The 25137-nt window shown below is 44.3% G+C and overlaps 1 protein-coding gene across 1 annotated transcript in view; it reads left to right on the forward strand.

Moving 5' to 3' along the window:
* Positions 1–9171, forward strand: part of LOC131830135 (contactin-associated protein-like 3) — a 56641-nt gene extending 47470 nt beyond the window's left edge. Inside the window, exons 11-13 of the mRNA XM_059172512.1 lie at positions 810–1040; positions 1267–1338; positions 6026–9171. Coding sequence (XP_059028495.1) covers positions 810–1040; positions 1267–1338; positions 6026–6219 — 497 coding nt within the window. The 3' untranslated portion in view covers positions 6220–9171. The remainder of the gene's footprint in view (positions 1–809; positions 1041–1266; positions 1339–6025) is intronic.
* The last annotated feature ends 15966 nt before the right edge of the window (positions 9172–25137 follow it).

Here is a 25137-nt window from a genome sequence, read left to right on the forward strand (position 1 = left end):
GAAGATGGACACACTGGTGGACTAGTGGACACACTGAAGAAGGGAGGGAATCAGATGCAGATGCCGCGGGTCCCCACACTGAGGCGGCTTCCCTACGCATCCACGAAACGTCCGAAGCCTGCACGTAACTGGGCCGGGTCAGATTTGGGGCTCACTGAGCAAGTGCAGTGTAGGGGCTAATCGTCCTCGAGGTGAAGGGATTGGTGCTCTGCTTTCATGGGTGCGTCGCGGCCCTTCTCCCGCTAACTAACCTCGGTCAGATCCGAGCCAGGTCAGGGACTAGGACAGGGAGCCAGCCCAGACTTGGGGGAAGGGGGCAGAGCCCACCGCTGTGACTGGGGAAAGACAGCGGGAGGTGGGGCTCCCCGGTGGTAGCTGCAGCTGGGGCGGGGACTCTGTGGGACTGAGAACAGGGGCCAGAGTCAAGTGTAAATGGGGAGGTTAGAGCCGCCCTAGGGATTATTCCCAGAGCACTGTTGTCCCCACGCGGGTGACATTTCACTGCGACCGCCTGGATAACCGGCCACAGATTCTGTTACAAAATATGCCGTGATCTTTGAAATGGGCAACAGCAGAGGGTGGAATCCTTTGTTGGGCGGGACTGCACCCGGGGTCGCTGCGGCCTGCCCGCGGGCAGAGCTGGCACCTGCCGGTCACTAACAGGGGCCGCAGGGACGGCCCTGCCTGTCATGCCCTACGGGAGGAAGGGCAGAGGATTGGAGGGCGGGTCGGTTGGTGGCGGCCCTGCAGACGCGGGCCAGGCCTGCGCCCCCCGCACCCTTAGGCGTGCCCTGCTTGTCTGCCCGCAGAGCCCCCCGGCGCGGACCCGGACACGCTGCGGGCCGGCGCGCGCGGCTTCATTGGCTGCCTGTCTGCCCTGCGCTTCGGCCCCGCCACTCCGCTCAAGGCTGCGCTGCGCCCCAGCGGCCCCGTCGCGGTCACCGTGCGCGGACACATGGCCGCCGCCTCCCAGTGCGCAGAGTCCAAGGGGACCAGAGCCCCAGCGCGGGAGGCCAAACGCCCAATCGCAAGTGGCACAGGTGCGTGCCCCTCCGCCCGCAGTGGCGCTTGCTGCCCACGGTCTTCCACCCCGTCTGCGTCTTGGGGCTGCCCAGGCCCTCGGTGGGGTCGCGCGGCCCTGCTCTGGTCTGGGTTTCCTGCTCCTTCCCGCCCGCGCAGCGCGCTCTGCTCTCCTGTCAGATGTTTGCGAATGTCACCAAAGTCCTCTTCCCTCTGCCTCTGTCATTCTCCCTTTCTCTGCTGTAGGTGGCTCTGGACCGACAGACCGGGGTGAGCCCTTAGTTAGCGCTGACAGAAGTGACCCTGCTGTCATTGGAGGTAACAGGGCTGTGAACGACCTGGTCCTTGGCATTGCTGTCACCGCGGGCATAAACCCTTGTCCGGGAGTCCGAGCTGAGGGGCGAGGTCAATGGCGGGACACCCCTTTGCAGGCATTCTTCACGGGCTGGCCCCGATGTCAGCCTCTGCCCGGGCTCAGGGGCGCTGAGTGGAGAGTACCCATGGTAGGACCGAGACACTCTTTAAAGGATAGTTGCCGAACTACAGAGTAATAAGGTTTTTCATTTGAAAATACCCATTCATATCTCTCAGGAGATCATGTACATATATGACATATTCACCTTTACTTCTTTGATCCAAAATAGCCAAGACCTCTCAGTCCATTCGCCCAAAACTTTTAAAAATAATATTAAAAGTAAAGCATTAGGTGAGTTTAGAACCACCTAAACTGTGCAAGTTGTCATTTTCATAAACATAAAGATAGAAAAACCTAAAGATTTTTCTAAACATAAATATGCAGAACTGTTTTCTGGTGTCAATCTTATCTTAGATTTACATATATTTATTTGTATTTCTAAAGTAACTATTCACATATATTTGCATTATATATATACGTTCAGTGTCACATGTATTCTATACCTGTGACAGTAAAACTGGATATAACACAGTTCTTTAAAGCAAAGTCCTATAGGGGCGCCTGGGTGGCTCAGTGGGTTAAAGCCTCTGCCTTTGGCTCAGGTCATGATCCCAGGGTTCTGGGATCGAGCCCCACATCAGGTTCTCTGCTCAGCGGGGAGCCTGCTTCCTCCTCTCTCTGCCTGCCTCTCCGCCTACTTGTGATTTCTGTCTGTCAAATAAACGAATAAAATCTTAAAAAAAAAAAACAAAGTCCTATAGATAAACTATGTATGTATTTACATATATATTCACATATAATGTATATTAATATTTTCTATGTACTTGCGTATATTTAAAGAGGTACAAGTAATTCCATCTTAAATATCTCCCTCTGTATTCTCTGAAACAGAATTTATTTAGGCCTGCTTTAAAAAATGAATATTCAAGTCTCCTCCTTATGATTCAGAGAATGCTTATATTTATTAGACTACTGGAATGTGTCATTTGTAAACTCTATGGGCTGAGAGGGAGTGAGCGGCTCTCCATTTCATGGCTATTCCAGATAAGGGAGGTCATCCCCAAGCTGGGGGATGCAGGTGGGTGTCCACTTTTCAGGCAGACCAGACTGCATCTGCCCCTTGGTTTCTGTTCATCAAGATGTCAGTTTTCTCCAGACTATTAGGAAGGTACTCAGATATTTTTACGTGCTGACCAAATCTGTGTAAGAATGTGAACTTGCCCATTCCTATCGTAATCGCTTCTGTTTTTCTAATGAATGAGGTATATGATCTCCTGATTTCACAACTCCAGGAACAAAGAAACATATATGTTATTCATAATGTATACCTAAAAGGATTACTTTTGTGTTAAAATATAAATCGAATCTTAATCCTGTTCTCATTTATTTTGAGTGAGAAGACTTCAGTATAAAGCAAAAAGCCGATTTCAAATAAATCAACTTAAATGTGATTCATGTTTTCGAAATAGGAATCAAAGTCTAAACATGCAAAATGTCATGGTTGGTGCCATGTTTAGAGAGAGCAACAATGATAGGTTGGTGCTAGAATAGAAGGCGTGGTCTCTGGAGCTGTATTGCCTTTGGTTAAATATCACTGGCAAGTTGTACAAAGTAAGTAAGTTGCACCAATATTTTTCCCCTTGAAAAATCCTGCTTGGCTCCTTGCCACTTCCAGTCCATGAACGGGAGGAGAATGAGGCACAAACAAGTCAGCTGCAAGAGAAAGGGAGCAGGGGACAACAGTAGAAAAGACTGTTGTCCCCAACAACTCCTCGATCCCGCTTTCATTAGATAGAAACAGTAACCAACAGAAGAGCCAAAGAAGGCCAAACATTAGTCATAGGCCTTGTAGATAACAAAGAAGGAAGGCAAAATATGTCTGGACAAGCAGTATATAGTTGAACAAGCACATTCAGAGGACTTATCTAAGTAGCCACAGGTGCTTTCTGGGGGAAAGGGGAGATAACGGAAAAATGAAGCAGGCGGCGTTCCTCCCTGAGCGGGCCGGGCGTTCCCAGCTGCTCAGCTTCAATGTCGTATATCGTCCTCTACCCTACAGCCTGTTACCAGTATGTGTTTTTCTTAAGGCTATGTCTAAATGTGCTTGGTAACTAGTAAAATTTCCCATGGGTTATATTTTAAGTAATACATTGTTCTAAGGTTCAGCTGAAGCTCCTGACAGACGGGAGGGAGAATCAGAGCACATGGGGTGTTAGGGAGGTAACAACTCAGGTTGCAGCTCCTGCAACTCACGTAGCTCTGCCTTTGATCTGTGTGGTGGCTGTGTGCTGCGTGTTTGTCCACTGCCAAGTATACTGAGCTGCAGTGTAGAATCCTGGGTGGAATCCTCAGCCCTGTGTCCAAATGACCCCAGACCACACCACATGTAAAGTACTTAGTCCGGTTAAAGAACCACCCCGGCAGGTGGATTTCTTCACATGCTGCGCTCCATCACCTCTCCTCTTGCAAACAAAGGGAACAATATAGGAAGGGGAAGTAACCTAAATCATGTTCACACCTGGTACACCGGAGATCATGGAGTTTTTCTTGCCATGGGATCCATCATGTCAATGAACAGGCAGAGAAGGACACAGATGTGTAGATGGATGGAGAGACAGACAGACCTAAGTGATTGTCACAAACACATTCACAGTTGGATTGCTGAAAGGAGGGTTATAGAAGGCATCAGATGCATTAGTCACATCATCCGCGTCTCTTCAGAGAGCAAATGAAGACAGAGGTTGCTCTAGAACCCTACCAAGTCTCAGAGAATGAGCAAGCTAGTACTCAGTTACATACACAATAACATCCCGGGTATTTGAGGATAACAGTGACAGTGATTGGATAACCAAGTGGCCTGGTCACTGTTATTGAGTTCCTGTCCCTGACACTAAAATTGGATACAATGTAGCTCTTCAAAGAGAAGTCCTGTAAAAAAATTTAAGAGTAATTAAAGTGACAACTCTTTGTTGTCAGGTAAGGTACAAGGTGTAGTGAACATGTTGACTGTTGTACTTGTTAGTATTTAAGAACCTTTCCAGAGGCTCTGAGCATCTCATCAGGAATCCCTGTGACCAGAGGCACCCACTGAGCTGTGAGTCTGTTGGGCTCCATTATGGTCTTTATCTCTGTCCCAGAGCATAGTGAAGAATCTTCACTTAACAACACGAATTTGGATTCAGTTAACTAAACAGGAATGCATTTTCCAACATTTGCTAACTGCAATATCAATGCCTGTGTCAGCCATCTCAAAAGTGTTTGACTGATGGACGCTGTTTTGGTACCTCCCTGCTTCGGTATGGATTAACATTCATTCTTTAATGAATATGGCAGCTTTAGCAAACCCCTCTAGGCCTCATCTGACCGTCCCAACCCTGACAGCCCTTGAAAAAAATCAGAGGAAATTTTAAAACAATACTGGTGCTCAAGCTTCCCACTGAAGATTCTGAGCTATCATCTGCTGTGCAGCCAAAGTTGAGATGCACTGACACAGCTAACACTTCAGTACTTAAAGCATTACCAGCAAAAGATGCCAAATAATCTACTTTCCCTGTTGCTGAACATTGTCTCTCTTTCTACAAATTTTTAATATAGTGGTATATCGGTTATCTACTGCTGCCTGACAGATCACCACCCACTTAGAGCTTAACCCAACTCCTTTTTAGTATGTCCCAGTTTCTGTGGGTCAGGAGTCTGGGCAGAGCTTAGCTGGGTCCTCTGCTCAGTGTTCACAGAAGCCTGCAGTGAAGGTGTCAGTCAGCATTGAGGTCTCATTTGGAGATTCCTCTGGGGAAGTATCCACTTCCTCCTCCTCATGGGTGTTGACGGCATCCAGAGTCTTGTAGCTGTAGGACCGAGAGCGTCTCGATTTTCACTGGCTGCTCTTAGCACCTAGAGTTTACCTGTAGTTCCGTGCCATATAGGGATTCCCATATGGACTCCCACCATGACTGCCTGCCCCCTTACCACCAGCAGGAAGAGGGACGGTTCCATAAGACAGGTGCTACCATCTCACATACCATAATCACATAACCTAGGTACAGCGCATCACCTCTGCTGTTTTCATTGGTTAAAAACAAGCCACAGGCCCTACACACAGCAACAGAAGGGGATCATGCTCAAGGCATGGCCCCCAGCAGCAGAGATCACGAAACATTTTTAGCCTCATAGAAGGAACTGGTGTACTCACCACAGAACTGTAAATCAGCAGAATATCAGCAGCAGATCTTTTTAATGTACTTGTACATAAGTACTTAATTACTCTATGACAAGTCTATACACTCCATCCTTTTAAAATAATGAAAACGTGCCCGCTTGTTAGCATGAAGTGAGGGCATGACCTAGAGGCCATGCTGTGGTTCTGAATTTTAACAGGTAGACACCAAGTGAAAGCTAGGCCAATAGATCTTTAACCTAAAGGCAAAAAACTGCTGTATCCAAAGGACGTGTGGACTTAGAACTCAGTGTTCCAGTAAGCCAGTGCCCACTTTCCTGATGATGCACGTGTGATGTACATGAGCTTGCTATCAGCTACGTGAGTCCTGCACGTTACAAGTCTGTGTTCTGACTGCGCCTCCCCCTTCTCTCCAGGTGTGATAGCGGTGGTGGTATTTGTCTTGCTCTGTCTTACCGCCGTGGCCACACGCATTTATCAGCAGAGATGGCTGTACCAAAAAAACGAGTCAACTGTTCCCCCAGCTGGAGACAGCGCTGAGACAGCTCTGAAGAGTGAGGTCAATGTGAAAAGCTCAGTCAGTGAGAGCCAGAGAGAGTACTTCTTCTGAAGGGCAGCTGCACCTCACTTCAGGCTCTGGTAACGGGACTTTCTCACTAAGCGAGGGGACTCCCAGAAGATGAAGCCGCCCGCGTCCCCATCCCGCGGACAGGTGGCCATCCTGCAGCACTGTCAGCTTGCTCAAATGCAGTCCTGGGAGACTCTGCTCCGTGATGCTTCATGACCTGTGTGTGTAGAAGGACTCAGCAGTGCCCATTAACCCCTGTGCGGTGGTGTCTGACTGTCTGGCCCGATTGTTGAAAATTCACACATGGTTTGCATAATGATTTTGTGTTTGAAGTGAGAATAAGGATGTGAGCTGTGGTCCTACTCTCTTAAAAATGAGACCTGGAGGGGCGCCTGGGTGGCTCAGGGGGTTAAGCCTCTGCCTTCGGCTCAGGTCATGATCTCAGGGTCCTGGGATGAAGCCCCACATTGGGCTCTCTGCTCAGGGAGCCTGCTTCCCTCCCTCTCTGCCTGCCTCTCTGCCTACTTGTGATCTGTCTGTCAAATAAATAAATAAAATCTTAAAAAAAAAATGAGACCTGGAAGTTTATAAAAGTCAAAGTTGGACCCTAGTGTTGTGTGTTGCATGCAAATCTGTATTTTGCCTCCTCTATCGATCACCTGCAGATGCTTCTAAAGCCGGGAAGTGCTTCTCCAACGTTCTGGGAGTGCGTTTCTATCTCCATTTGAACCAAAGCCCACGGGCCAAAAATGCACTAACAACCTAGAAAAAAACATTTTTTTTTGGCTGATTGTTTTTATGATCTGTCTCTTTAAAGTCACTTTGCATACATTTTTAGTGATGAAATGAATATTGAATGCCAGCTATGAAATTGTAGTATTTTATTCATTTACGGAGCAGAAAAATTCATAGGTAGCAAAGCACGTAAAGCATCCTAGTCTGCGCTACTTTGCTTTTTTTCTTTGTAATTCGTCATTTTAATCTTTGTAAATTATGATAAAGATCAGCTGATGATCTCCCCAACATGTATATTTTCTAACTGAAATAGTGCCCAAGTATAAACTGGCCTGAACACTGCAAATGTATCCTTCCTCCCTTTCATCAGAATGAACTTAATCCTTTTTTTAAAAGATTTTATTTATTTATTTTACAGAGAGAGAGAGAGAGAGAGAGAGAGAGAATCACAAGTAGGCAGAGAGGCAGGCAGAGAGAGAGGGGGAAGCAGGCTTCTCGCTGAGCAAAGAGCCCAATACGGGGCTCGATCCCAGGACCCTGAGATCATGACCTGAGCTGAAGGCAGAGGCTTAACCCACTGAGCCACGCAGGCACCCTTGAACTTAATCCTAAATTTGTTTCTTTCAAATGTGGGGTGCTATGGTCACAATTCTTTGCAGTCTTGTGGTTCTCTTGTTCTGAAGGTAGTCACAACAACTGGATATCTTGCAACTGTCTTTTCATTTACTTGGGAAAAGTCCCGTTTTGAACAAAAGCTCTCCATTTCTTTTTTCTAAATTCTGAGTGATCTAGGCCAACCATTCTCTGAAATACCATCTCAGTCTAGTCACTGTTTGGAATGTCAGGGGAAGGGTGCTGATGCCAGGGAAAATGCAGGTTGTAGGATATGGACCCAATCTGTCATGCTGGTCAAGAATCTAGGATCTCGGAGTCAGAGTCATCCACCAGAGTGCCCAGAATCAACCAGTTCATTTCATATTCAAGGATATTTGCATACTTGGGCGTAAAGAATTTGTATTAACCACAGGAATTTTTCCAGTAATGACTTTTGTGGTAGCGGTTGGAGGATAATTGTATGGAGCTGACCATTTGCACTCACTAGCCATTTCTAAGTGAAATGTCTTGATAAGCCACTTGCCACATGCCTGCCAGGAATCATGTTGCTTCCTTTGACCACAGCAGCACCACCCAGAACTCCATACACTGAGCCTTGCAATGACCTTTGAGTGTATGCCTATTTTTCTGTGATTTTTTTAAACAATAGAAAAAGATGCCCTCTGTACTAAGCCTTTTCTCCAAACAAAACAAAACAAAACATAGTTTTCAATGAGGTTTAATAAGTCACCATAATATATTATCTCATAGTTTCTGTGGATCAGGAGCTGGGCACGGGTTTACTGTGTTTTCTGCAAGTCTGCTTTGAGGCATCAGCCAGGACTGTGTCCTCATCCAGAGACTCAGCTGGGGAAGTCCTTGGTCTTACAGTTATGGGCAGCATTCCATTCCTTACTGCTGGGAGATTCCTGGAAGCCTGTTTCTGCTCGAGACCAGCAAGACAGAGAGGGAAAGAGAGAGACAGAGACTCTAGAGCAAGTCTGCTAACAAGATGGAATTTTAAATACTGTAACATGATGATGGGAGTGAAGGCTCATCCCCACTGCCAAATTCAGTTGGTGAGAAGCAAGTCCTAGGTCCTGCCCACACTGAAGAGGAGGGAATCACAGAAGGACTCGAACCAGCAGGCTGAGATCATGGGAGTCAGGTGAAAGTTAATCTACCACAGTACTATATTGAAGTTTCTTTAAGTGAAGAATGAAGGATTTTCAGGATCTGAATAGAGTAATATATGAAGAACCTACTTTGGTAAATGATATATACTCCCCCTGCCCCAAAAGTGGAGAAGGATTCAGCACAAAAATGATAGGTTCTAGTTAATGCACAGCTGACTGTTAACACTCTGAAATCACGACAACTTTAACAAATGATCACAATAAGTTCCGGAAATGTTCATCACTTTGGTAGATTTTTGCAGATTTATAGATAGTGAAATTAATTGTATTCTCTCTTTTTAAAAGAGAAAACAAAATATTTGTACCAAACTGCAGTGATGTATCACCCAGTTTACTGATTTGTAAATTTTACCTGCTTTTTGTTAATGAAATAATCTTTTTGGATTAAATTAGGAAAATATTTTTAAGAGAAATTGAATGAAATTTGAATTATGAAATTATATTGATTTTCCCCTAAAATATTAAAAATTGTGCAAATGCATATATTCTGTTGTGGTGTGTGTATTATTTTATCTCTGCTGTATATAGAGAGTACTATGCTCTGTTAATATGATTTGCCAAGGTGTTTAATTGTCAAACACAAAGTAAAACATAAAGTGCCTCGTATTTACTGATTACTACGACTTAAAATACCTATGAATGTAGGTATTTATACCTTTGCCAGAGAACAATAATTTAGCATTCAGTAAGTTGTTTGTTGAATGTTTACTATGTACTCAAAACAGGTTACACAAGATTTACTCCCAGAGCTGGGTTTCTAGAGCACTATAAATATACAAATCCCAATTTGCAAATAACACCTTTCTATGAAATAAATGTTCAAAGATAATAATTCCCCAAGTTTTATTTCCAGATGGTAAAGGAAAATAGCACATAATTAACACTTATTATCAGGACTAGAACTTCAGAACCCCTGCTTACTCCATGATGAAGTAAAACCCCCTTCACTACCACCCCAGGATTATGTAGCTGTAGAGAAAAACATATTGGGGCATTCTGTGCATCTAGAATAATCACCATTTCTGGAATTTCTGTTTGTTTGTTTTCTTTCCTTACAGAATATCTGGTAGATAATTGTTTTCCATGGATTTCTTTAAGAATAAAATATAAAGTTCAGGATTCTTATCCTGAAGGAGGACAAACGCGATGGAGGTACTTTCCTGTATAGGCATAAACTGACGGTGATGATGTGACTGGGATGTTGAAATAGTCTTCCCACACAGGGTCCGTGGACCATGTTCCCACACAGGGGGCGTGGACCGTCTTCCAACACGGAGGGCCGTGGACCCATAATGAATGAACACGTTTATTGCGTTGCCTAATCTGTTCACAGTGCATGTAATTAACATGTTAAGAAGTCCCTGGGTGCTCTCCGTGGTCCTGGCAGTCTCCTATGCCAGCATGGCTTATCAGGTGTGGCAACATGGGAGGAAGAATTAGGAAGATAGTGATAAACATGAAGTGGTCTGCCTTCCAAATGAGGAAATGGACTTGGTGTGTATGTGTGTCTACAGCTCCCCTGGAGACCATGGGCTCATGTTCAAGCTCTAGGGCATTGGAAGATTCTCTACACGTTGAAAATACTACAGCTGAACAAAAACATTATTAGTGTTAGATCTTCGGGCTACTTAAACCCACATATCAGTATTACGACGTTTTGTGGGGGACGAACGTATTCATAAGCACTGATCTAACCCTTGGGAGGGCTTAGAGCAGCCCCTAACCTACAGTGAGTCTGTTAGTTTATTGCTTCTGTTGAGTCAGCTGAGGATTTGGAGATCTCATACATATAAAGTATACTGAAGTGGGAATGAAAGTGGTTATTCGGGTATATTTTTAGATATAAACAGTTGACTGATAGTTCAGACCCCATGGGAAAGATTCATTAACTGAAAATAACTCATTAATAACCATCTTACATCCAAGTTAATGATGTGGGAGCCACTTTATCCACGCTTACAGGGGAGTAAGAGGAACTGCAGATGCAGTCGTCCAGGTCATGGGACACTAGCAGTCACAGGAGCAGGAACCAGCCGGGCCAGGCCCTGATTTCCAGCCTCATCTGGGGCTGCACACAGGGATCAGACTTAGGGAGAAGGACCCCGACCTAGGGTTTTTCAGCTGCAGAATTACTACCCTTGTTATATGCAAATTCAGGGATTCAACCCAGAATCCTATACTCAGGAGAAGATTTGTGAAAAGGGAGTGTGAAGGGAAGACACTTTGGATAACTAAAAGTGAGTACGTCTTTACATGGAGATCTTCATTAACGACATTTTAAAGCAACATGGCTACAAAAGTTGGGTATTCATTCTTTCTGATGGAGGCATAATACTCCATAGTGTATATGGACCACATCTTCCTTAACCATTCATCTGTTGAAGGGCACCTTGGTTCTTTCCATAGTTTGGCGACCGTGACCATTGTTGCTATAAACATTGGGGCACAGATGGCCCTTCTTTTCATGACATCTGTATCCTTGGGGTAAATACCCAGGAGTGCAATGGCAGGGTCATAGGGAAGTTCTATTTTTAATTTCTTGAGGAATCTCCACAATGTTCTCCAAAGAGGCTGCACCAACTTGCATTCCCACCAACAGTGTAAGAGGGTTCCCCTTTCTCCACATCCTCTCCAACACATGTTGTTTCCTGTTTTGTTAATTTTGGCCATTCTAACTGGTGTAAGGTGATATCTCAATGTGGTTTTAATTTGAATCTCCCTGAGGGCTAATGATGATGAACATTTTTTCATGTGTCTGATAGCCATTTGTATGTCTTGATGGGAGAAGTGTCTGTTCATATCTTCTTCCCATTTTTTGATATGTTTGCCTGTTTCGTGTGTGTTGAGTTTGAGGAGTTCATTATAGATCCTGGATATCAACCTTTTGTTGCAACATGGACAGGACTGGAAGAGATTATGCTGAGTGAAATAAGTCAAGCAGAGAGAGTCAATTATCATATGGTTTCACTTATTTGTGGAGCATAACAAATATGGAGGACAAGGGGTGTTAGAGAGGAGAAGGGAGTTGGGGTAAATTGGAAGGGGAGGTGAATCATGAGAGATTATGGACTCTGAAAAACAATCTGAGGGGTTTGAAGTGGCAGGGGGGTGGAAGGTTGGGGTTCCAGGTGGTGGGTATTATAGAGGGCATGGATTGCATGGAGCACTGGGTGTGGTGAAAAAATAATGAATACTGTTTTTCTGAAAATAAATAAATTGAAAAAAAAAGCAACACGGCTCAGTAGAAATTTCTACGAGGATAGAAAATTAGCCACCAGCCACATGTGGTTATCAATAAGCATGTAAAATGTGGCTACTCTGACTGTGGAACCCCATGTAAATGTTAATGTTAATCACCTTAAATTTGGTGTGCCTGGGTGGCTAAGTGGGTTAAAGCTTCCAGGTCATGATTTTAGGGTCCTGGGATGACCCAGCAATCCTTCCCTTTACAGGGTCCAAAGTGCTCAGGGGACAGAGAGGTGTTCAAAGGCTATCCTCTGTGTCTGTTTCTTCCTCACAACCTCAGCAGTGAGTGGTGTGGAGTGTATTGGACTGGGTGGCCCTTTCCTCTCTGGGGGAAGCATCCCAGCCAGGACCCCAGACATCAGTAGTCAAAACTCCTCTCACAAAGTCCAAGTTCTGGTGGACTCGAGTTCTACCCTTACTCAAGGACTAAGTACTTCCAATGTAATCCCACAAATTTAGGGGGGGGGGGAAACAAACAAACAAACAAACAAAAGGCACATTCTTGATAATAAAGCCAGACAAAGGTAAAAAAAAAAAAAGACGAGGTTCAAAGGTTGCTGGTTCAAGGCTATACACCAAGAACATCTGTGGAATCTTGTCAAATGCCTTTTCTGCCCCAACCAGGGTGGCCATGTGGTTTTGACCTTCTCTCTGTGCGTGTGGTGATCTGATTGATTTTCATGTGTTGAATCACACTTCTATTCCAGGAATAAACGCCACTTGGTTGTGGTGTATAATCCCTTTAATATGCCATTGAATTCAGTTTCCTTGTATTTGCTGGGGGCTTTTTTAAAATTAATTTTTTATTTTTTATAAACATATATTTTTATCCCCAGGGGTTTTGTGCTTTGGTGAGTGCTGGGGGCTTTTGTACCAATATTGATCAGAGATACTGGGCTGTAATTTTTTTTTCTTGCAGTTTATTTGTCTCGCTTTGGTCTAAAGGTGATACTGACCTCAGAGGATGAGCTTCAAAGTGGTCTATCCTTTTCAATTTTTTGGAAGGCTTTCAAGAGAATTGGTGTTAATTATTCTTTAATTGGTAGAATTCTTTAGTGAAGCCATCTGGTCCTGGGCTTTTCCTTGCGGGAAGGTTTTTGATCACAGATTCAATCTCCTTAATACTTATTGGTCTGTCCAGATTTTCCAGTTCATGATTCAGCCCTGGTAGGTTGTGAGTTTGCAGGAATGGTTCCATTTCTTTTCATTACCCAATTTCTGGGCATACCATTTTTTCACAGCATGTTCTTATAACCCTCTTTACTCCTGTGGCACTGGTTATAATGTCCCCTCTTTCTTTTTCTTTTCTGATTTTATTTATTTGAATGTTCTCTATTTTTTTTTCTTACTTAACCTAGCTAAGAATTTGTCAAATTTTTGATCTTTTCAAAAACAACCCTCAGTTTTATTGAAGAACGCTGTCATTTGGTACAGTTCAGATGCGCCTTGAGGACATGATATTAAGTGGGATAAGCCAGTCACAAAAAATAAAATACTGTGTGATTCCATTGGTATGAGGAACCTAGAGTAACCACATTTATAGAAACAGATACTAGGGATTATGTTTACCATGAGATGAGGGGAAGGGGAATTGTTTAGTGAGTACAGAGATTCAGTTTGCAGGATGGAAACGTTCTGGAGATCTGTTTCATAAAAATGTGAATATATTTATCAGGACTGATCTGAACAGCACTCTTAAAAGTGGTTACAGTAGAAAATTTTATGTGGTGTGTTTTTTTTTATTACAATTAACACACACACACACACACACACACACACACACACACACACACACCCCTAACGGAATCCTGCTTTCTCTCTAACCAAAGGAACAGGGAAGGGGCAGCCCATTGAGGAAGAAAACTTTTCGGGTAACTATTCCACTCTTGATCACAGCACAGGGAAACCCGTAGTCCCACTCTCAACATGCCAGCAGAGTCAGGTGCAGATCCTAGAATTCCCTTGTGAGGCTTTTGCACACAGTCGCAACACATGCTCATGACCAGGGCAGTGTTGAAGAAGGTCTGCTGAGCGGTCAGGACTTCCGTCCCCCAAAGTCCTATTGCAGATAGCACATGGGAGGCTGCATTCCCTCCTGACCCAGCAGCAAGGTCCCCTCACAGGGACGCTGGGGGAGGAGGCCTGGTAGATAACTGGGTTTTCCCTAAGTGCCTAGGGAAATCCAACAAGGCCAACCCTCCTCCCAGGCACATTGTTGGAGGCCACGGGGGAGCAGTCACAAGACGCCACCACCTATCCCAGCTGGGGAAGTATCAACCACACAGGCCCCAGTGTGTGGTCACACCCCCCACCCCTGCCTAAAAGTAATGAGGACCCCGTCATGGGGTGGGGGCTAAAGGGGGCCAAATAGGGAAACTTCCCTTCTGCCCCTACCTGGCAGACATAAGCTGGCATTCCTCACTTCCTCTACAGATGAGTGTTAAAGGAAGCCAGCTCACACAGTAGCTTTCAATAAGATCCAGAGTCTTACCACGTAATGCCCAAGATGTCCAGGCTTCAGAAGAAAACCATTTGTCACACAAAGAACCAGGGGAGATCTCTGAATGAGGAAAGGCGGTCAAGGATGTGAAGACTGAGGTGACAGCACTGTTAGAATTATCCAACAGATATGTTAAGTGAGCTAGCATATGAGAACCTCAACAAGCAATTATGAGCCCCGTTGAAACAAAATAGAAAACAGTTATTTCTCATAGTTCAGTCTTGGCAGAGAAATAGACCACTTATAGAGGAACCAACTGAGACATGTAGAAGTGCAGAATATAACAACCAAAATAAAAAGCTCAGGGCATGACACAATAACAGAGGGGAGGGTGAAGGAACAGGAAGATAGAGAAATAGAAATTAGCCAGTTTGAACAAGAGACTGAGAGCAGTCTGAAAAAATGCACGCAGCCTCAGGACCCCATGGGACTGTAACAGAAGCTCTAGTGTTCGTGTCCTCGGAGCCTTGGGATGACAGAAGGACGTTGGGCTGAAAATGTATTCAAAGAAGTACCAGCCTCACAGCAGCATAGATGGACCTGGATGGTATCATGTGAAGTAACACACTAAGTCAGCTGGAGAAAGACAAAGGCCACGTGGAAATGTCTGAGACAACTATAACCAGGAAGAGTAAAGGGACCTCATTTCAACAGCAGACCCCAGTCATTTATGTGTGTAAAATGTAGCACCTAGAGTGGCCACTAGAAAGCTATGCAGGAGACACTCTCCAAAACACTAGAGCTAAATCAACATGAATTCTAGAATGCTCAAGAAACCCACAGGAAGGCAGGAGAAAGGGATTATTTTTATATAACTGGTCCAATAAACCAATGAAATTACCAAATACCAAAAAGACGGGCAGAATGGAATAAAAATCGAGACTCGGAAATATGTTGTCTATAAGAAATTCATCTTCAATATAATAAAGATACACATATGGTTTTATATATATACATATACATGTATATATATAAAGAGAATCCAATACATACATTGGATTCTCTTTATTCCTGGTCCTTATGTTCTACACAGTCACAGTGAACACTGAATTAGTGAATACTGAAACATCTTCCCTAGGGAAAATTGTGGATGTGCGCATGTGCACACAAACACCCCTCCCCCATAGATTAAAACCTTAGATCCTAAGAGCAATTCATTGATTTTCTTTATTTTATGAAAGAGAAAGGAGGGTTCAGAAGTGTTAAGGAGTTGCCTGAGGCCACCCCCCCAACCCCGAGCAGGTGTCAGAGTGGATGGTGCTTCATTTACACTGCGCTTTCCCTGCTGTCTGTGTCTTCTGTCCATCTCTGTCTGAAAGCCAAGACAAGAAAGCTGTCCATGCCCCACTGTCACTCAGCAGGAAACAGGTGTGCTGGGTGAAGAATTTTTCAACGCCCTGTGCATGTCCGTGAATGAATGGCTTGAAAGCAGCTAAGTATTGACTTTGGAGGACGAGTCAGTTTTAGTGAATAGGTAAATTTTAAATACAGAATCGTTGAATTATATGCTTTTTCTTTTTTTTAATTTTTTAAAAAAATTTTTATAAACATATAATGTATTATTAGCCCCAGGGGTACAGGTCTGTGAATCGCCAGGTTTACACATTTCACAGCACTCACCATAGCACATGCCCTCCCCAATGCCCATCACCCAACCCTCTCCTGACCCCCCTTCCCCAAGCAACCCTCCATTTGTTTTGTGAGATTAAGAGTCTTATATGGTTTATCTCCCTCCCAATCCCATCTTGCTTCATTTATTCTTTTCCTAGCCCCCAAACCCCCATGTTGCATCTGCACTTCCTCATATCAAGGAGATCATATGATAGCAGTCTTTCTCTATTTCAATAAGCATAGTACCCTTTAGTTCCATCCATGTTTTCACAAATGGCAAGATTTCATTTCTTTTGATGGCTACATAGTATTCCAGTGTGTGTGTGTGTGTGTGTGTGTGTGTGTATACCACATCTTCTTTATACATTCATCTGTTGATGGACATCTAGGCTCTTTCTATTCTTTGGCTATTGTGGACATTGCTGCTATAAACATTCCGGTGCACATGTCCCTTTGGACCACTACTACGTGCTTTTTCTTATAGAGATAATTCAAGTGCCATGAATGTTACCTGTGTCAAGTGTATACACAGAGTTGTGTACCCATCAACACTCTCTAAATCCGGAACATTCCATCACCCCCCCAGCAAAGAAACCACAGACAGATTAGCAGTCTCTCCCCACATGCCTCCTTCCCCCAGCCCCTGGCAATGACTGATTTATTGCCTTTCTCTATGGGTTTCTTTTCCTGGACATCTCATAGAAGCTGCAGTTCACAGTACGTGGCTTCTGACATCTGGCTTCATTCACTTACCATCATGCATTTTGGGCTGAATCTTGTTGTGGCATGAATCAGTAGTTCATTCCATCCTACGGCTTGTGTAGTAAAGAATTTCACTGCCCTTTGTCCCCAGCTCCTGGGAGACAACCTCCCAATCTTTAGAATTTCCCAAGAGTTAGAAAGTCATTGTGGGTCCCCTCACACCACGCTGCTAGAGTTTGCTCCCAGATAGCTTGTGGTAGGGCTAGCCATACTGACAATCTCAGGGCAGGCTCACCTAATGAGCCAGATGATGTCAGCCTGACCTCTGAGAATGAACTGGGGCTGAAGAATGAGGTCAGTTACATGGGCAGTGGTTCAGTCAATCACGTCCATGTGATAAAGCCCCAGGAAGCCCTTGGAACAGCAATGCTTGAGTGAATAGGTAAATTTTAAATACAGAATAGTTGAATTATATGCTTTTTCCTGGCAGACCATCCTCCATGTCTGCACTGCCCACATGCCAGGAGGGAGCGCCTCTCAAAGGACTTGATGCTTGGAACCCTCCCTGTCCCAGACCCACTGTGCATGTTTCTTCCTTTGACTGGTTCTGATTTACCTTTTTGCTATAATAAAACTGGAAGTAGAGTGCTTTCCTGAGTTCTGTGGGTCATTGCAGCAGAGTGGCCAGACTTGAATGCATCTGTAGGGATACGACTTGGGCCGGTGTCTACTGTCTTGGGCAGATGGGGGCAGTCTATAGGACTGTGCCTGTGACCTCCAGTTTTGTGGCCCCTGGGTAAGCTGAATGAGAGCCCATCGGATGGGTGCAAGATTCGTGTATCCATTTACCCACCTACAAACTTGAGGAGTTTCCACTCTTTGGGTATTGGGAATGAAGCTGCTGGAAACACTGGTGCACAGACACCACACCACAGTGTGTGGACTTAGGTTTTCAGTGAGCTTGGGTGTACATCTGGGAGTGCATTTGCGGGGGTCCATGATAAGTCTATGCTCAACTTTCTAAGAAACTGCCCGTCATTGCCTAAGCCCAGTCCATGAAGGTTTACTTTGTTTTTTTCTGGAAGGCTACAGTCTCAGTTCCTGCATGTCACTCTGTGGCCCACTATCAGTGGGTCTCTGTGCATGGTGTGGGGGGGGGGGCGGGCCGCACTCTTCTGCACGAGGATGTTCAGTTCTTCCCGCACTGCCTGTTAAGGAAGCTATTCTTTCCTCATTAAGTGGTCCTGGCACTCTTGTCAAAATCGATTGATAAATGTGAGGGCTTCTCTCTGAATTCTCAGTTCTATGCCCTTGGTCTTTGTGTCTGTCCCTACCTACGTTCTGCATTCTCTTGGTCACTGTACTTTTGTAGCTGGTTTTGAGATCAGGAAATACAAGACCTTTACATTTTCCTTTTTTTGTTTGTTTGTTTGTTTTCAAGATTAATTCCTCCTTTCTGGGCCTTTTGCATTTCATGTGAATTTTGGGATCATCCTTGTCTATTTATGCATGAAATGCAGCTGAGATTTCACTGGGGTGTGGTGTGAAGCCGCACCCCCGTTTGGGAGACAGCCGCCTTGATGATGCTGCCTTCCAGTCCACGAGCCGGGGTGTCTTTCTGCTTCCTGACACCTGCTTTAATTTCTTCCAACACTGCTTCATACTTGTGGTATACGAGTATCACACCTCTTTTGCTAAAATTATTCCTAGGTATTTTATTCTCAATTATGCTATTTGAAATGTAACTGTTTCCTTAATTTCATGTTGGACCATTTGTAGGTAATGCATTTTGTCAAATTCTTTTTATGCATTTATTGAGGTTATCATGTTTCTTCTGTTTGTTTTTTCCTTCTATCAGTCTGGTGTATGGTATTGATCGACGTTCAGTACAAGGCCAGCCTTGTTAAGATGTTAACATGCCCGGTCAACTTTGCATTGTTCCACTGAGCAGGTTGTGGGATGAAGGGGTGTGCGAGGAGGCGGGGGTTAGAACATTCCAGATGCCGCTTTCTCACCAAGGGTTAGTGGCTTCTGTTGGACAGACGGCTGTTGGTTTGTTCTGTGACTGGGTTCATTTCCAGAATTCAAAACTAATTATTTTGAATTGTTTGCTTGGCATTTGTTGTTTTGTTTTGTTTTCCTGGAAGACCAGCATGCTGAGGTCCTCACTCTGCCATTGAAGAAACTGCACCTCAGTGTGTTTTGGGGTCAGACGAGATTAACGACTCTCCTCCGATGTTCCAGAAATGGCACTGGTTCTCTCAGTTTCTAACTTTTTGTGATGTGCACAGAAGTGCTCTGCTAACTAACTTTGAGGACACTGGCATTTTCCTAATTAATAGGGAAAAAACACAATTCCAATTCCTCTCTTAAGTTAAATTTCTTCACGCTTGTGACCCCAGCTGACATCTGATTCAGCATGACTCACCGGGGAAGAGCTGCTGGAGGTCGTCCCTGTCGATGATTCAGGCGCCCTTCAACAGGTCTCTGGAGGCGGGTGAGCTGACCCTGTACAATACCATTCATTATTTTACACTCTCAAGCATGTATCTTAATAATTTGTATTTAGCAGAAGTTGAATTCATGAGGAGCTATACATAGAAACAGAAATAAGCAACTCTAATTCATGGTTGTTGGAAGATGAAGCAGATTCTTAGGGGCTAAGCCAAGTGTGTAGACAGTGGCCGTGCTTGGCATTCAAGGCATCACAGCAGGCATGACTTTAGAAAATAGCAATTCTGTGCATTCATAAATATGAACTGTTTGGTTGGCATTTTGTTGTTTGTTGGCATTTTGTTGTTTTGTTGGTTTTCTTTTCTTTTTTTTTTCCCCACCTGGAAGAGCGGTTTGCTGAGATCCTCACTCTGCCATTGAAGAAAGAGTGCATCTCAGTGTGTTTAGGGGTCAGATGAGATTAACAGCCCTGTGGTGAAGACTTCCAGCAGTAGAAATGTTCCTGAGACATGCGGTGTAGTTGTGGCAGAGGAAGATCTAGAGGGCTTACCAGTTGACTGAGAATTGACTAAAGAGACATGGAACTCGCCCCACCCCACCCCGCCTCCATGATAGCGAATGTAATATAGCAGGATGAACAGATATAGGGAACCAGAAAGGAGACTGAGAACAAGCCTGAGAACTTCCAACGAACACTTCCATCTTTGTTCATCCACTCGTTTCTGAACACCTGCCATCTTTCTTTTACAAGAAGCTATTGTGCACTGGCCTCCAGAATCATTACCCTGCGGCTGGTTCTCAGAATCTACACTGAAGGAGAGAGGGGAATCCTTCCCAGAGCCAAGAAGCCACTAGATCTTAGCAACAGGCGAAGTGGGGCAGGATCATGGTAATAAGATGCTGCCCATCCATGGTACAAAAAGGTGTCCTGCCCCTTGCTTTGCAAAGTATATCAGTTCATGGAGCCTTCAGGGGAAACCTGCATTTCCCCGCTTTCTGACCCAGTAACTCCCAAACAGTGCTAGGGAATTGGCATTTTACATTTGTCTGTAAAATAGTGCTCATAATAACCATTTTGTCTCACAAATCAAATTGTATCCATGTGGCCATGACCCCAGCCACAGTCAAAGGAATGGCCACTACAGTTCTAGACCTCAATATTATTACTGACTTTGCCTTATCTACATAATGGGTTTCACAGCACTTAAACATAGGCTTGTGTAATCAGTTTCCTGGTCACACACACTGCTTATTGAGAACAAAGCTTTTCTGTTAGAAGGCTTTCTGAAAATTTTCCAGTTGTCGGTTGAATATATAATTACAAAAAAAAAAAAAAAAAACACAGTAGGTGTTCAGGAAAAGCCATGCTCTAATGCATCTCTTCTATTTCTTGGTTTTAACTGGTGAAGAATGATTAGAACATCAGAACCAGAGATAGTAAAGTGTAGCTTTAACGCTAGTACCCCCAGCACTCGACTCCTGGAACTTATGTGTTAATGATTCTCATTTTTTAAAGAAATCTTACAATCTGCCTTCCAAACATGTGACCTAGGAATCAGCAATAATCCCTTGGGGAGTGAGGGGGTTCACAGTGAGGCCAACACTCGGTCTGCCCATGGGTGACTGCTTCCCACCCCATCATCTGTAGAGTCCACAGCTGTGCTATGCATGCCCAATGGTATGTGGCTGCTAACATCATCTGCGCCCTCAAATCCAGTCCATCTTTTATTCAGCAGAAGACTGTCATTCTGGGAGGACCTGTGTGGTGCCTTTCTTCAAGACATTACTATCTAAGGGAATTAGAATTGTCTTCTGTAACAGTGACCAGTCCTACCAGCAGACCCTCTTCTGATGTGCCATCTGGAACTCTTCAAACATCTGCCATCTAAGGGATCCCAGGAGCTCCTGGCAGGTTTTGGAGGTTCTCCGTGGAAATCTTCACAGTCTGCAGGCACCAGGCTGTCATGGTTAAGGCACGGTGGGCAGGAAGACAAGACCTTCGCAAAATCACACCTGCTCACTGCCGCATTGGCCTCCTTCTCATCCCTCAACCAAGGTTGGCTGGGCAGGAAGCACGTGCCACAGGGCCTCCTGGTTAGTTTCTTCATGAGCATTCCTGCGATGTGGACCATGTGGAGAAGACGTGTGCCTCAATGAGAAAGTGTGTGTTCACTGTGGAGCACTCTGGGTAATCAGATGCTGACTTTGTAGGGGCTTACAGCTCTGCAAGCCGTAAATACAAGCTGCCATGCAGAATAATTCTTGTCTAGAGATGTGCAGGCGAATTCAGTCCTGAGGGAGAACCCCCACCCCCAATGCAAAACAAACAAAAAAAGCCTGTGTTGCCTTCATGTGTACATTATGCTTGGTTATTCCATTTATCCAACGAGTTAAATAAATCTTTAACACAGGTTTATTTTATTTGGTTATGAGAGTCATGATTTTCTCCTTTTTGGAAAATTATTTCTAATAACTGCCAGGAAAGTAATGCCACCAAGATAGGATCATATGTTATGCCTGACTTTGCTCCTGCTCACAAGAAGAACGCCTAACAACTGTTTATGATCAAGACACCGCTGAGAAAATCCTAGAACACAGGCGTGAGGCCGAAACTTCCCCTGTACCACAGAGATGAAGGCGGATTGCATCAGATGAAGGCCGATGGCAGAGGGGCAGCTACACGTTGTCCTCATTGCTGCTCCTCCAGGGCCCACCCCTTGGTGAGGACCCCCCTGATGGGAGAAGAGAAGGAAGATGCCTTCCCAGCATTGTGGGTCACTTTGTGGGAACTGTTGCTCTCACATCACACCACAGGGATTGCAAGAGAATCTTCAGGGCTCAGGCACTGAGAATCTGACGATGAGGAAGGAGCTAGTTTATACCATTTACTATTGATTCTAGTACCCAGTGTTGACAAAACACTTCAAGAACTCATACAACTCAACAACAATAACAACAAAATCCAATTAAAAACTGGGCAAAAGACCAGAATAGACATTTTTCCAAAGAAGACATCAGGTGGCTACGTTACATAGAAAGATGGTCATCACCACTAGTCTCTAGGAAAATGCAGATTAAACCACGTGGGATATTATCCCATGCCAGTGACAGTGTCTGTCATCACAGACACAGGAGATGTGTGTGCTGGTGTGAATGTGGAGAACAGGGGACCCTCGGGCACTAGGGGATTGTGAATTGGAACAACCACCATTGAAATCATTACACCTATACAGTTTCCTCAAAAAATTAAAAGTAGGGTTGTCATATGATCCAGCAACTCCACTTCTGGGAATATAAACAAAAGAATAGAAACACTAGCTTGAAAAATCATTTGCATACTTACGTTCATGGTGGCAGTATTTGTAAGAGCCAAGGCAGGAAAATAGCCTAAGTGTCCGTCAGTGAGTGAATGGATAAAGCAGTTGTCTCTCTCTCTCTCTCACACACACACACACGTCCTACCATTGGCCACGACATGGATGGAACTGGGAAGTGTCATGCTAAGGAAAATAAGTCGGACAAATATCACACGATCTTACTTATGTGTGAAATCTAGAGGGAAAAGTACAGAATAAAACAGAAAAATCCTGTTAAACTCATACAGAAAAAGGTCAAATGCATGGTTTCTGAGGACAGGGGGGATGGGGAAGGGACCTGGGGGGAGGTGGCTAAAAGGTACAACAGCAGTGAGATGCATCAGTACGAGGGATACAGTGTACAACATGATGACCAGGGTTCGAACTGCTGTGTGATAACATTCTAAAGTCAATATAATAGATCTTAAAAACTAATCACAGAGAGAATTTCTGTCTTTTTTTTTTACTGTATCCGTATGAGATGATGGATGTTAACCAAACCTACAGTGACGATCACTTTACAATGTACATAAATCTAACCATCACACTGTATACCTTAAACAGACATAGTGATGTATGTCAATTGTTTGTCGATAAAACAGAAAAAAAATAACCATCAGGAGATACTGCTAAATCTGATGTAGATGCTTCTCTATGTACGGATTTACCTACTTACTTAAAGTAGTAATAATAAAATATAATTTGTTACTTATTACAACAAATGTATCTTAAATTATTTATTTTGATAGGTTATATGGCCTAAATTCAGTGGGTAAGTACCAAACCTCTGAGTCACTTTGTGCTATAGAGAAGCTTATCTCCAAATGCATGGAGATGAATCGTGATTTCCTGGGTCATTTTATCATTTCTATTATAGACCAAAACCTAAAATCAGAGATTCATTTTTGTATAGCACAAAAGTTATGTTAAATTAAATGTAAAATTATATATAATTTCTGAAACACCAGAGACTTTATGATTTTATCATTTTTGAGGCAGTCTTTTTTTTTTAAGACTTTGTTTGTTTATTCAAGAGAGAGTGAAAGAGCCCAAGCAGGGGGAGCAGCAGAGGGAGAGGGAGAAGCAGGTTCCCCACTGAGCAGGGAGCCCAACATGGGGCTCGATCCCAGGACCCCAGGATCGTGACCTGGGCCCCAGGCAGATGCTTCACCAACTGAGCCCCCAGGAGCCCCTCCATGGGTTTTTTTTTTTTTAATACAATAAATAAAATGCATTTTTGGTTGTATGTTCCCTCTTTGTATAGATATAACAAATCATATTTCCATATTAGTAAGGTTTCCAAAAATCTTGGAATTTGTGAATTAACAAGCAGATCATTTACAGTTTCTATTCAGGGCTACTTCCCTGCCCACATAGCTCTGTAAGATTCATGTTACTGGGGTCAGAGGAAGCAGCGTCGGAACAACAAGGTCCAGTGAGACCACCACAGAGTGCGACCAGCCTCCTCGGCTCCTGAACTGGGTCACACGGTATGGGTGGCACTCCCTGCCCATGCTGATTGCAGCTGGGCCTACTTTATTTTTTTTTATGCATGGTTTCTATTCCAACATCTTAGATGCTTTCTCTACTCCTGGATGTGAGTAGTGAAGGCTTATAATTTCTAATTAAACTCCCAAATCTTAACTGCTCTAATACATTATTTATAATGTGCCTGTTAGATGCAATGTGGATGAATGAGGTTTTAGGGACACTCTTGAGGCTCTTGAATAATATTCTCGCTGGTCCTCGGAAATCTGGGTTAGGGCAGCAGGGATGCCAATTCCCAGTGATGATAACTCATGTCATCTGAACTCAGCATGTCCAGAAGAACTTGCCCACTGGATTATGGTTTCTATTCTCGACTGCTGGCTCCTGCCAAGGCTCCTTTGTTCCTTTGCTGACTCCCCGTCACCTGACTGCAGGCTGTCAGAGGCTCTTGGCAGCACTCTGGGGTCTTCTCTTATAGCTCCATTGTGTCTGCAGGTAGCTCATCTAGGGCACTGCCTCTCAATAAATTCCACTGGAGCCTCCTCAGACATGCGTGTTCATTTGTAGGTCAGAGAGACAGCTTGAATCCTAGACGTATCAGTATGGAATTCTTAGTTCCCTCTTCCTCTGGTAAGTTCTGTGTTGGTCCAGAGCACTGCCATCTGCAGAGTTACTGCAGTCCAAGGCTGCCATCACCCTTCCCTTGCCCCCAGCATCTGGCTTGCTGCTGGCCTCAGGTCCTACAGAGTACATGGTCTGTGGGAGATTCTCCTGCCCCTGAAGCAGGGGGTGGGACCGAGTCCCCAGACAAGGCAGGAGAGTTGAGAGTCCTGTTCCCTCTTTGATCTGAGATGGGATGTTCCTTTTTATGATAAAAGTCAGAAAAAGAGGGCAGATAAGGACACATGGAGAGGTATTATTGTACGACCGGAAAGATGACAACGTTTCTGAGAGTGTTTTTCCCATGGGAAGCATGACTCTGGGCTGAGATCATTGAAAAAATTCGACAATATGTCACAGCATCTTCTTTACGGACAGGAAACAGAGCTAACAACAGAAGCACATTAGGACTGCTGGC

This window comes from Mustela lutreola, chromosome 4, assembly GCF_030435805.1.
Source record: "Mustela lutreola isolate mMusLut2 chromosome 4, mMusLut2.pri, whole genome shotgun sequence".
In the NCBI taxonomy this organism is placed as follows: domain Eukaryota; kingdom Metazoa; phylum Chordata; class Mammalia; order Carnivora; family Mustelidae; genus Mustela; species Mustela lutreola.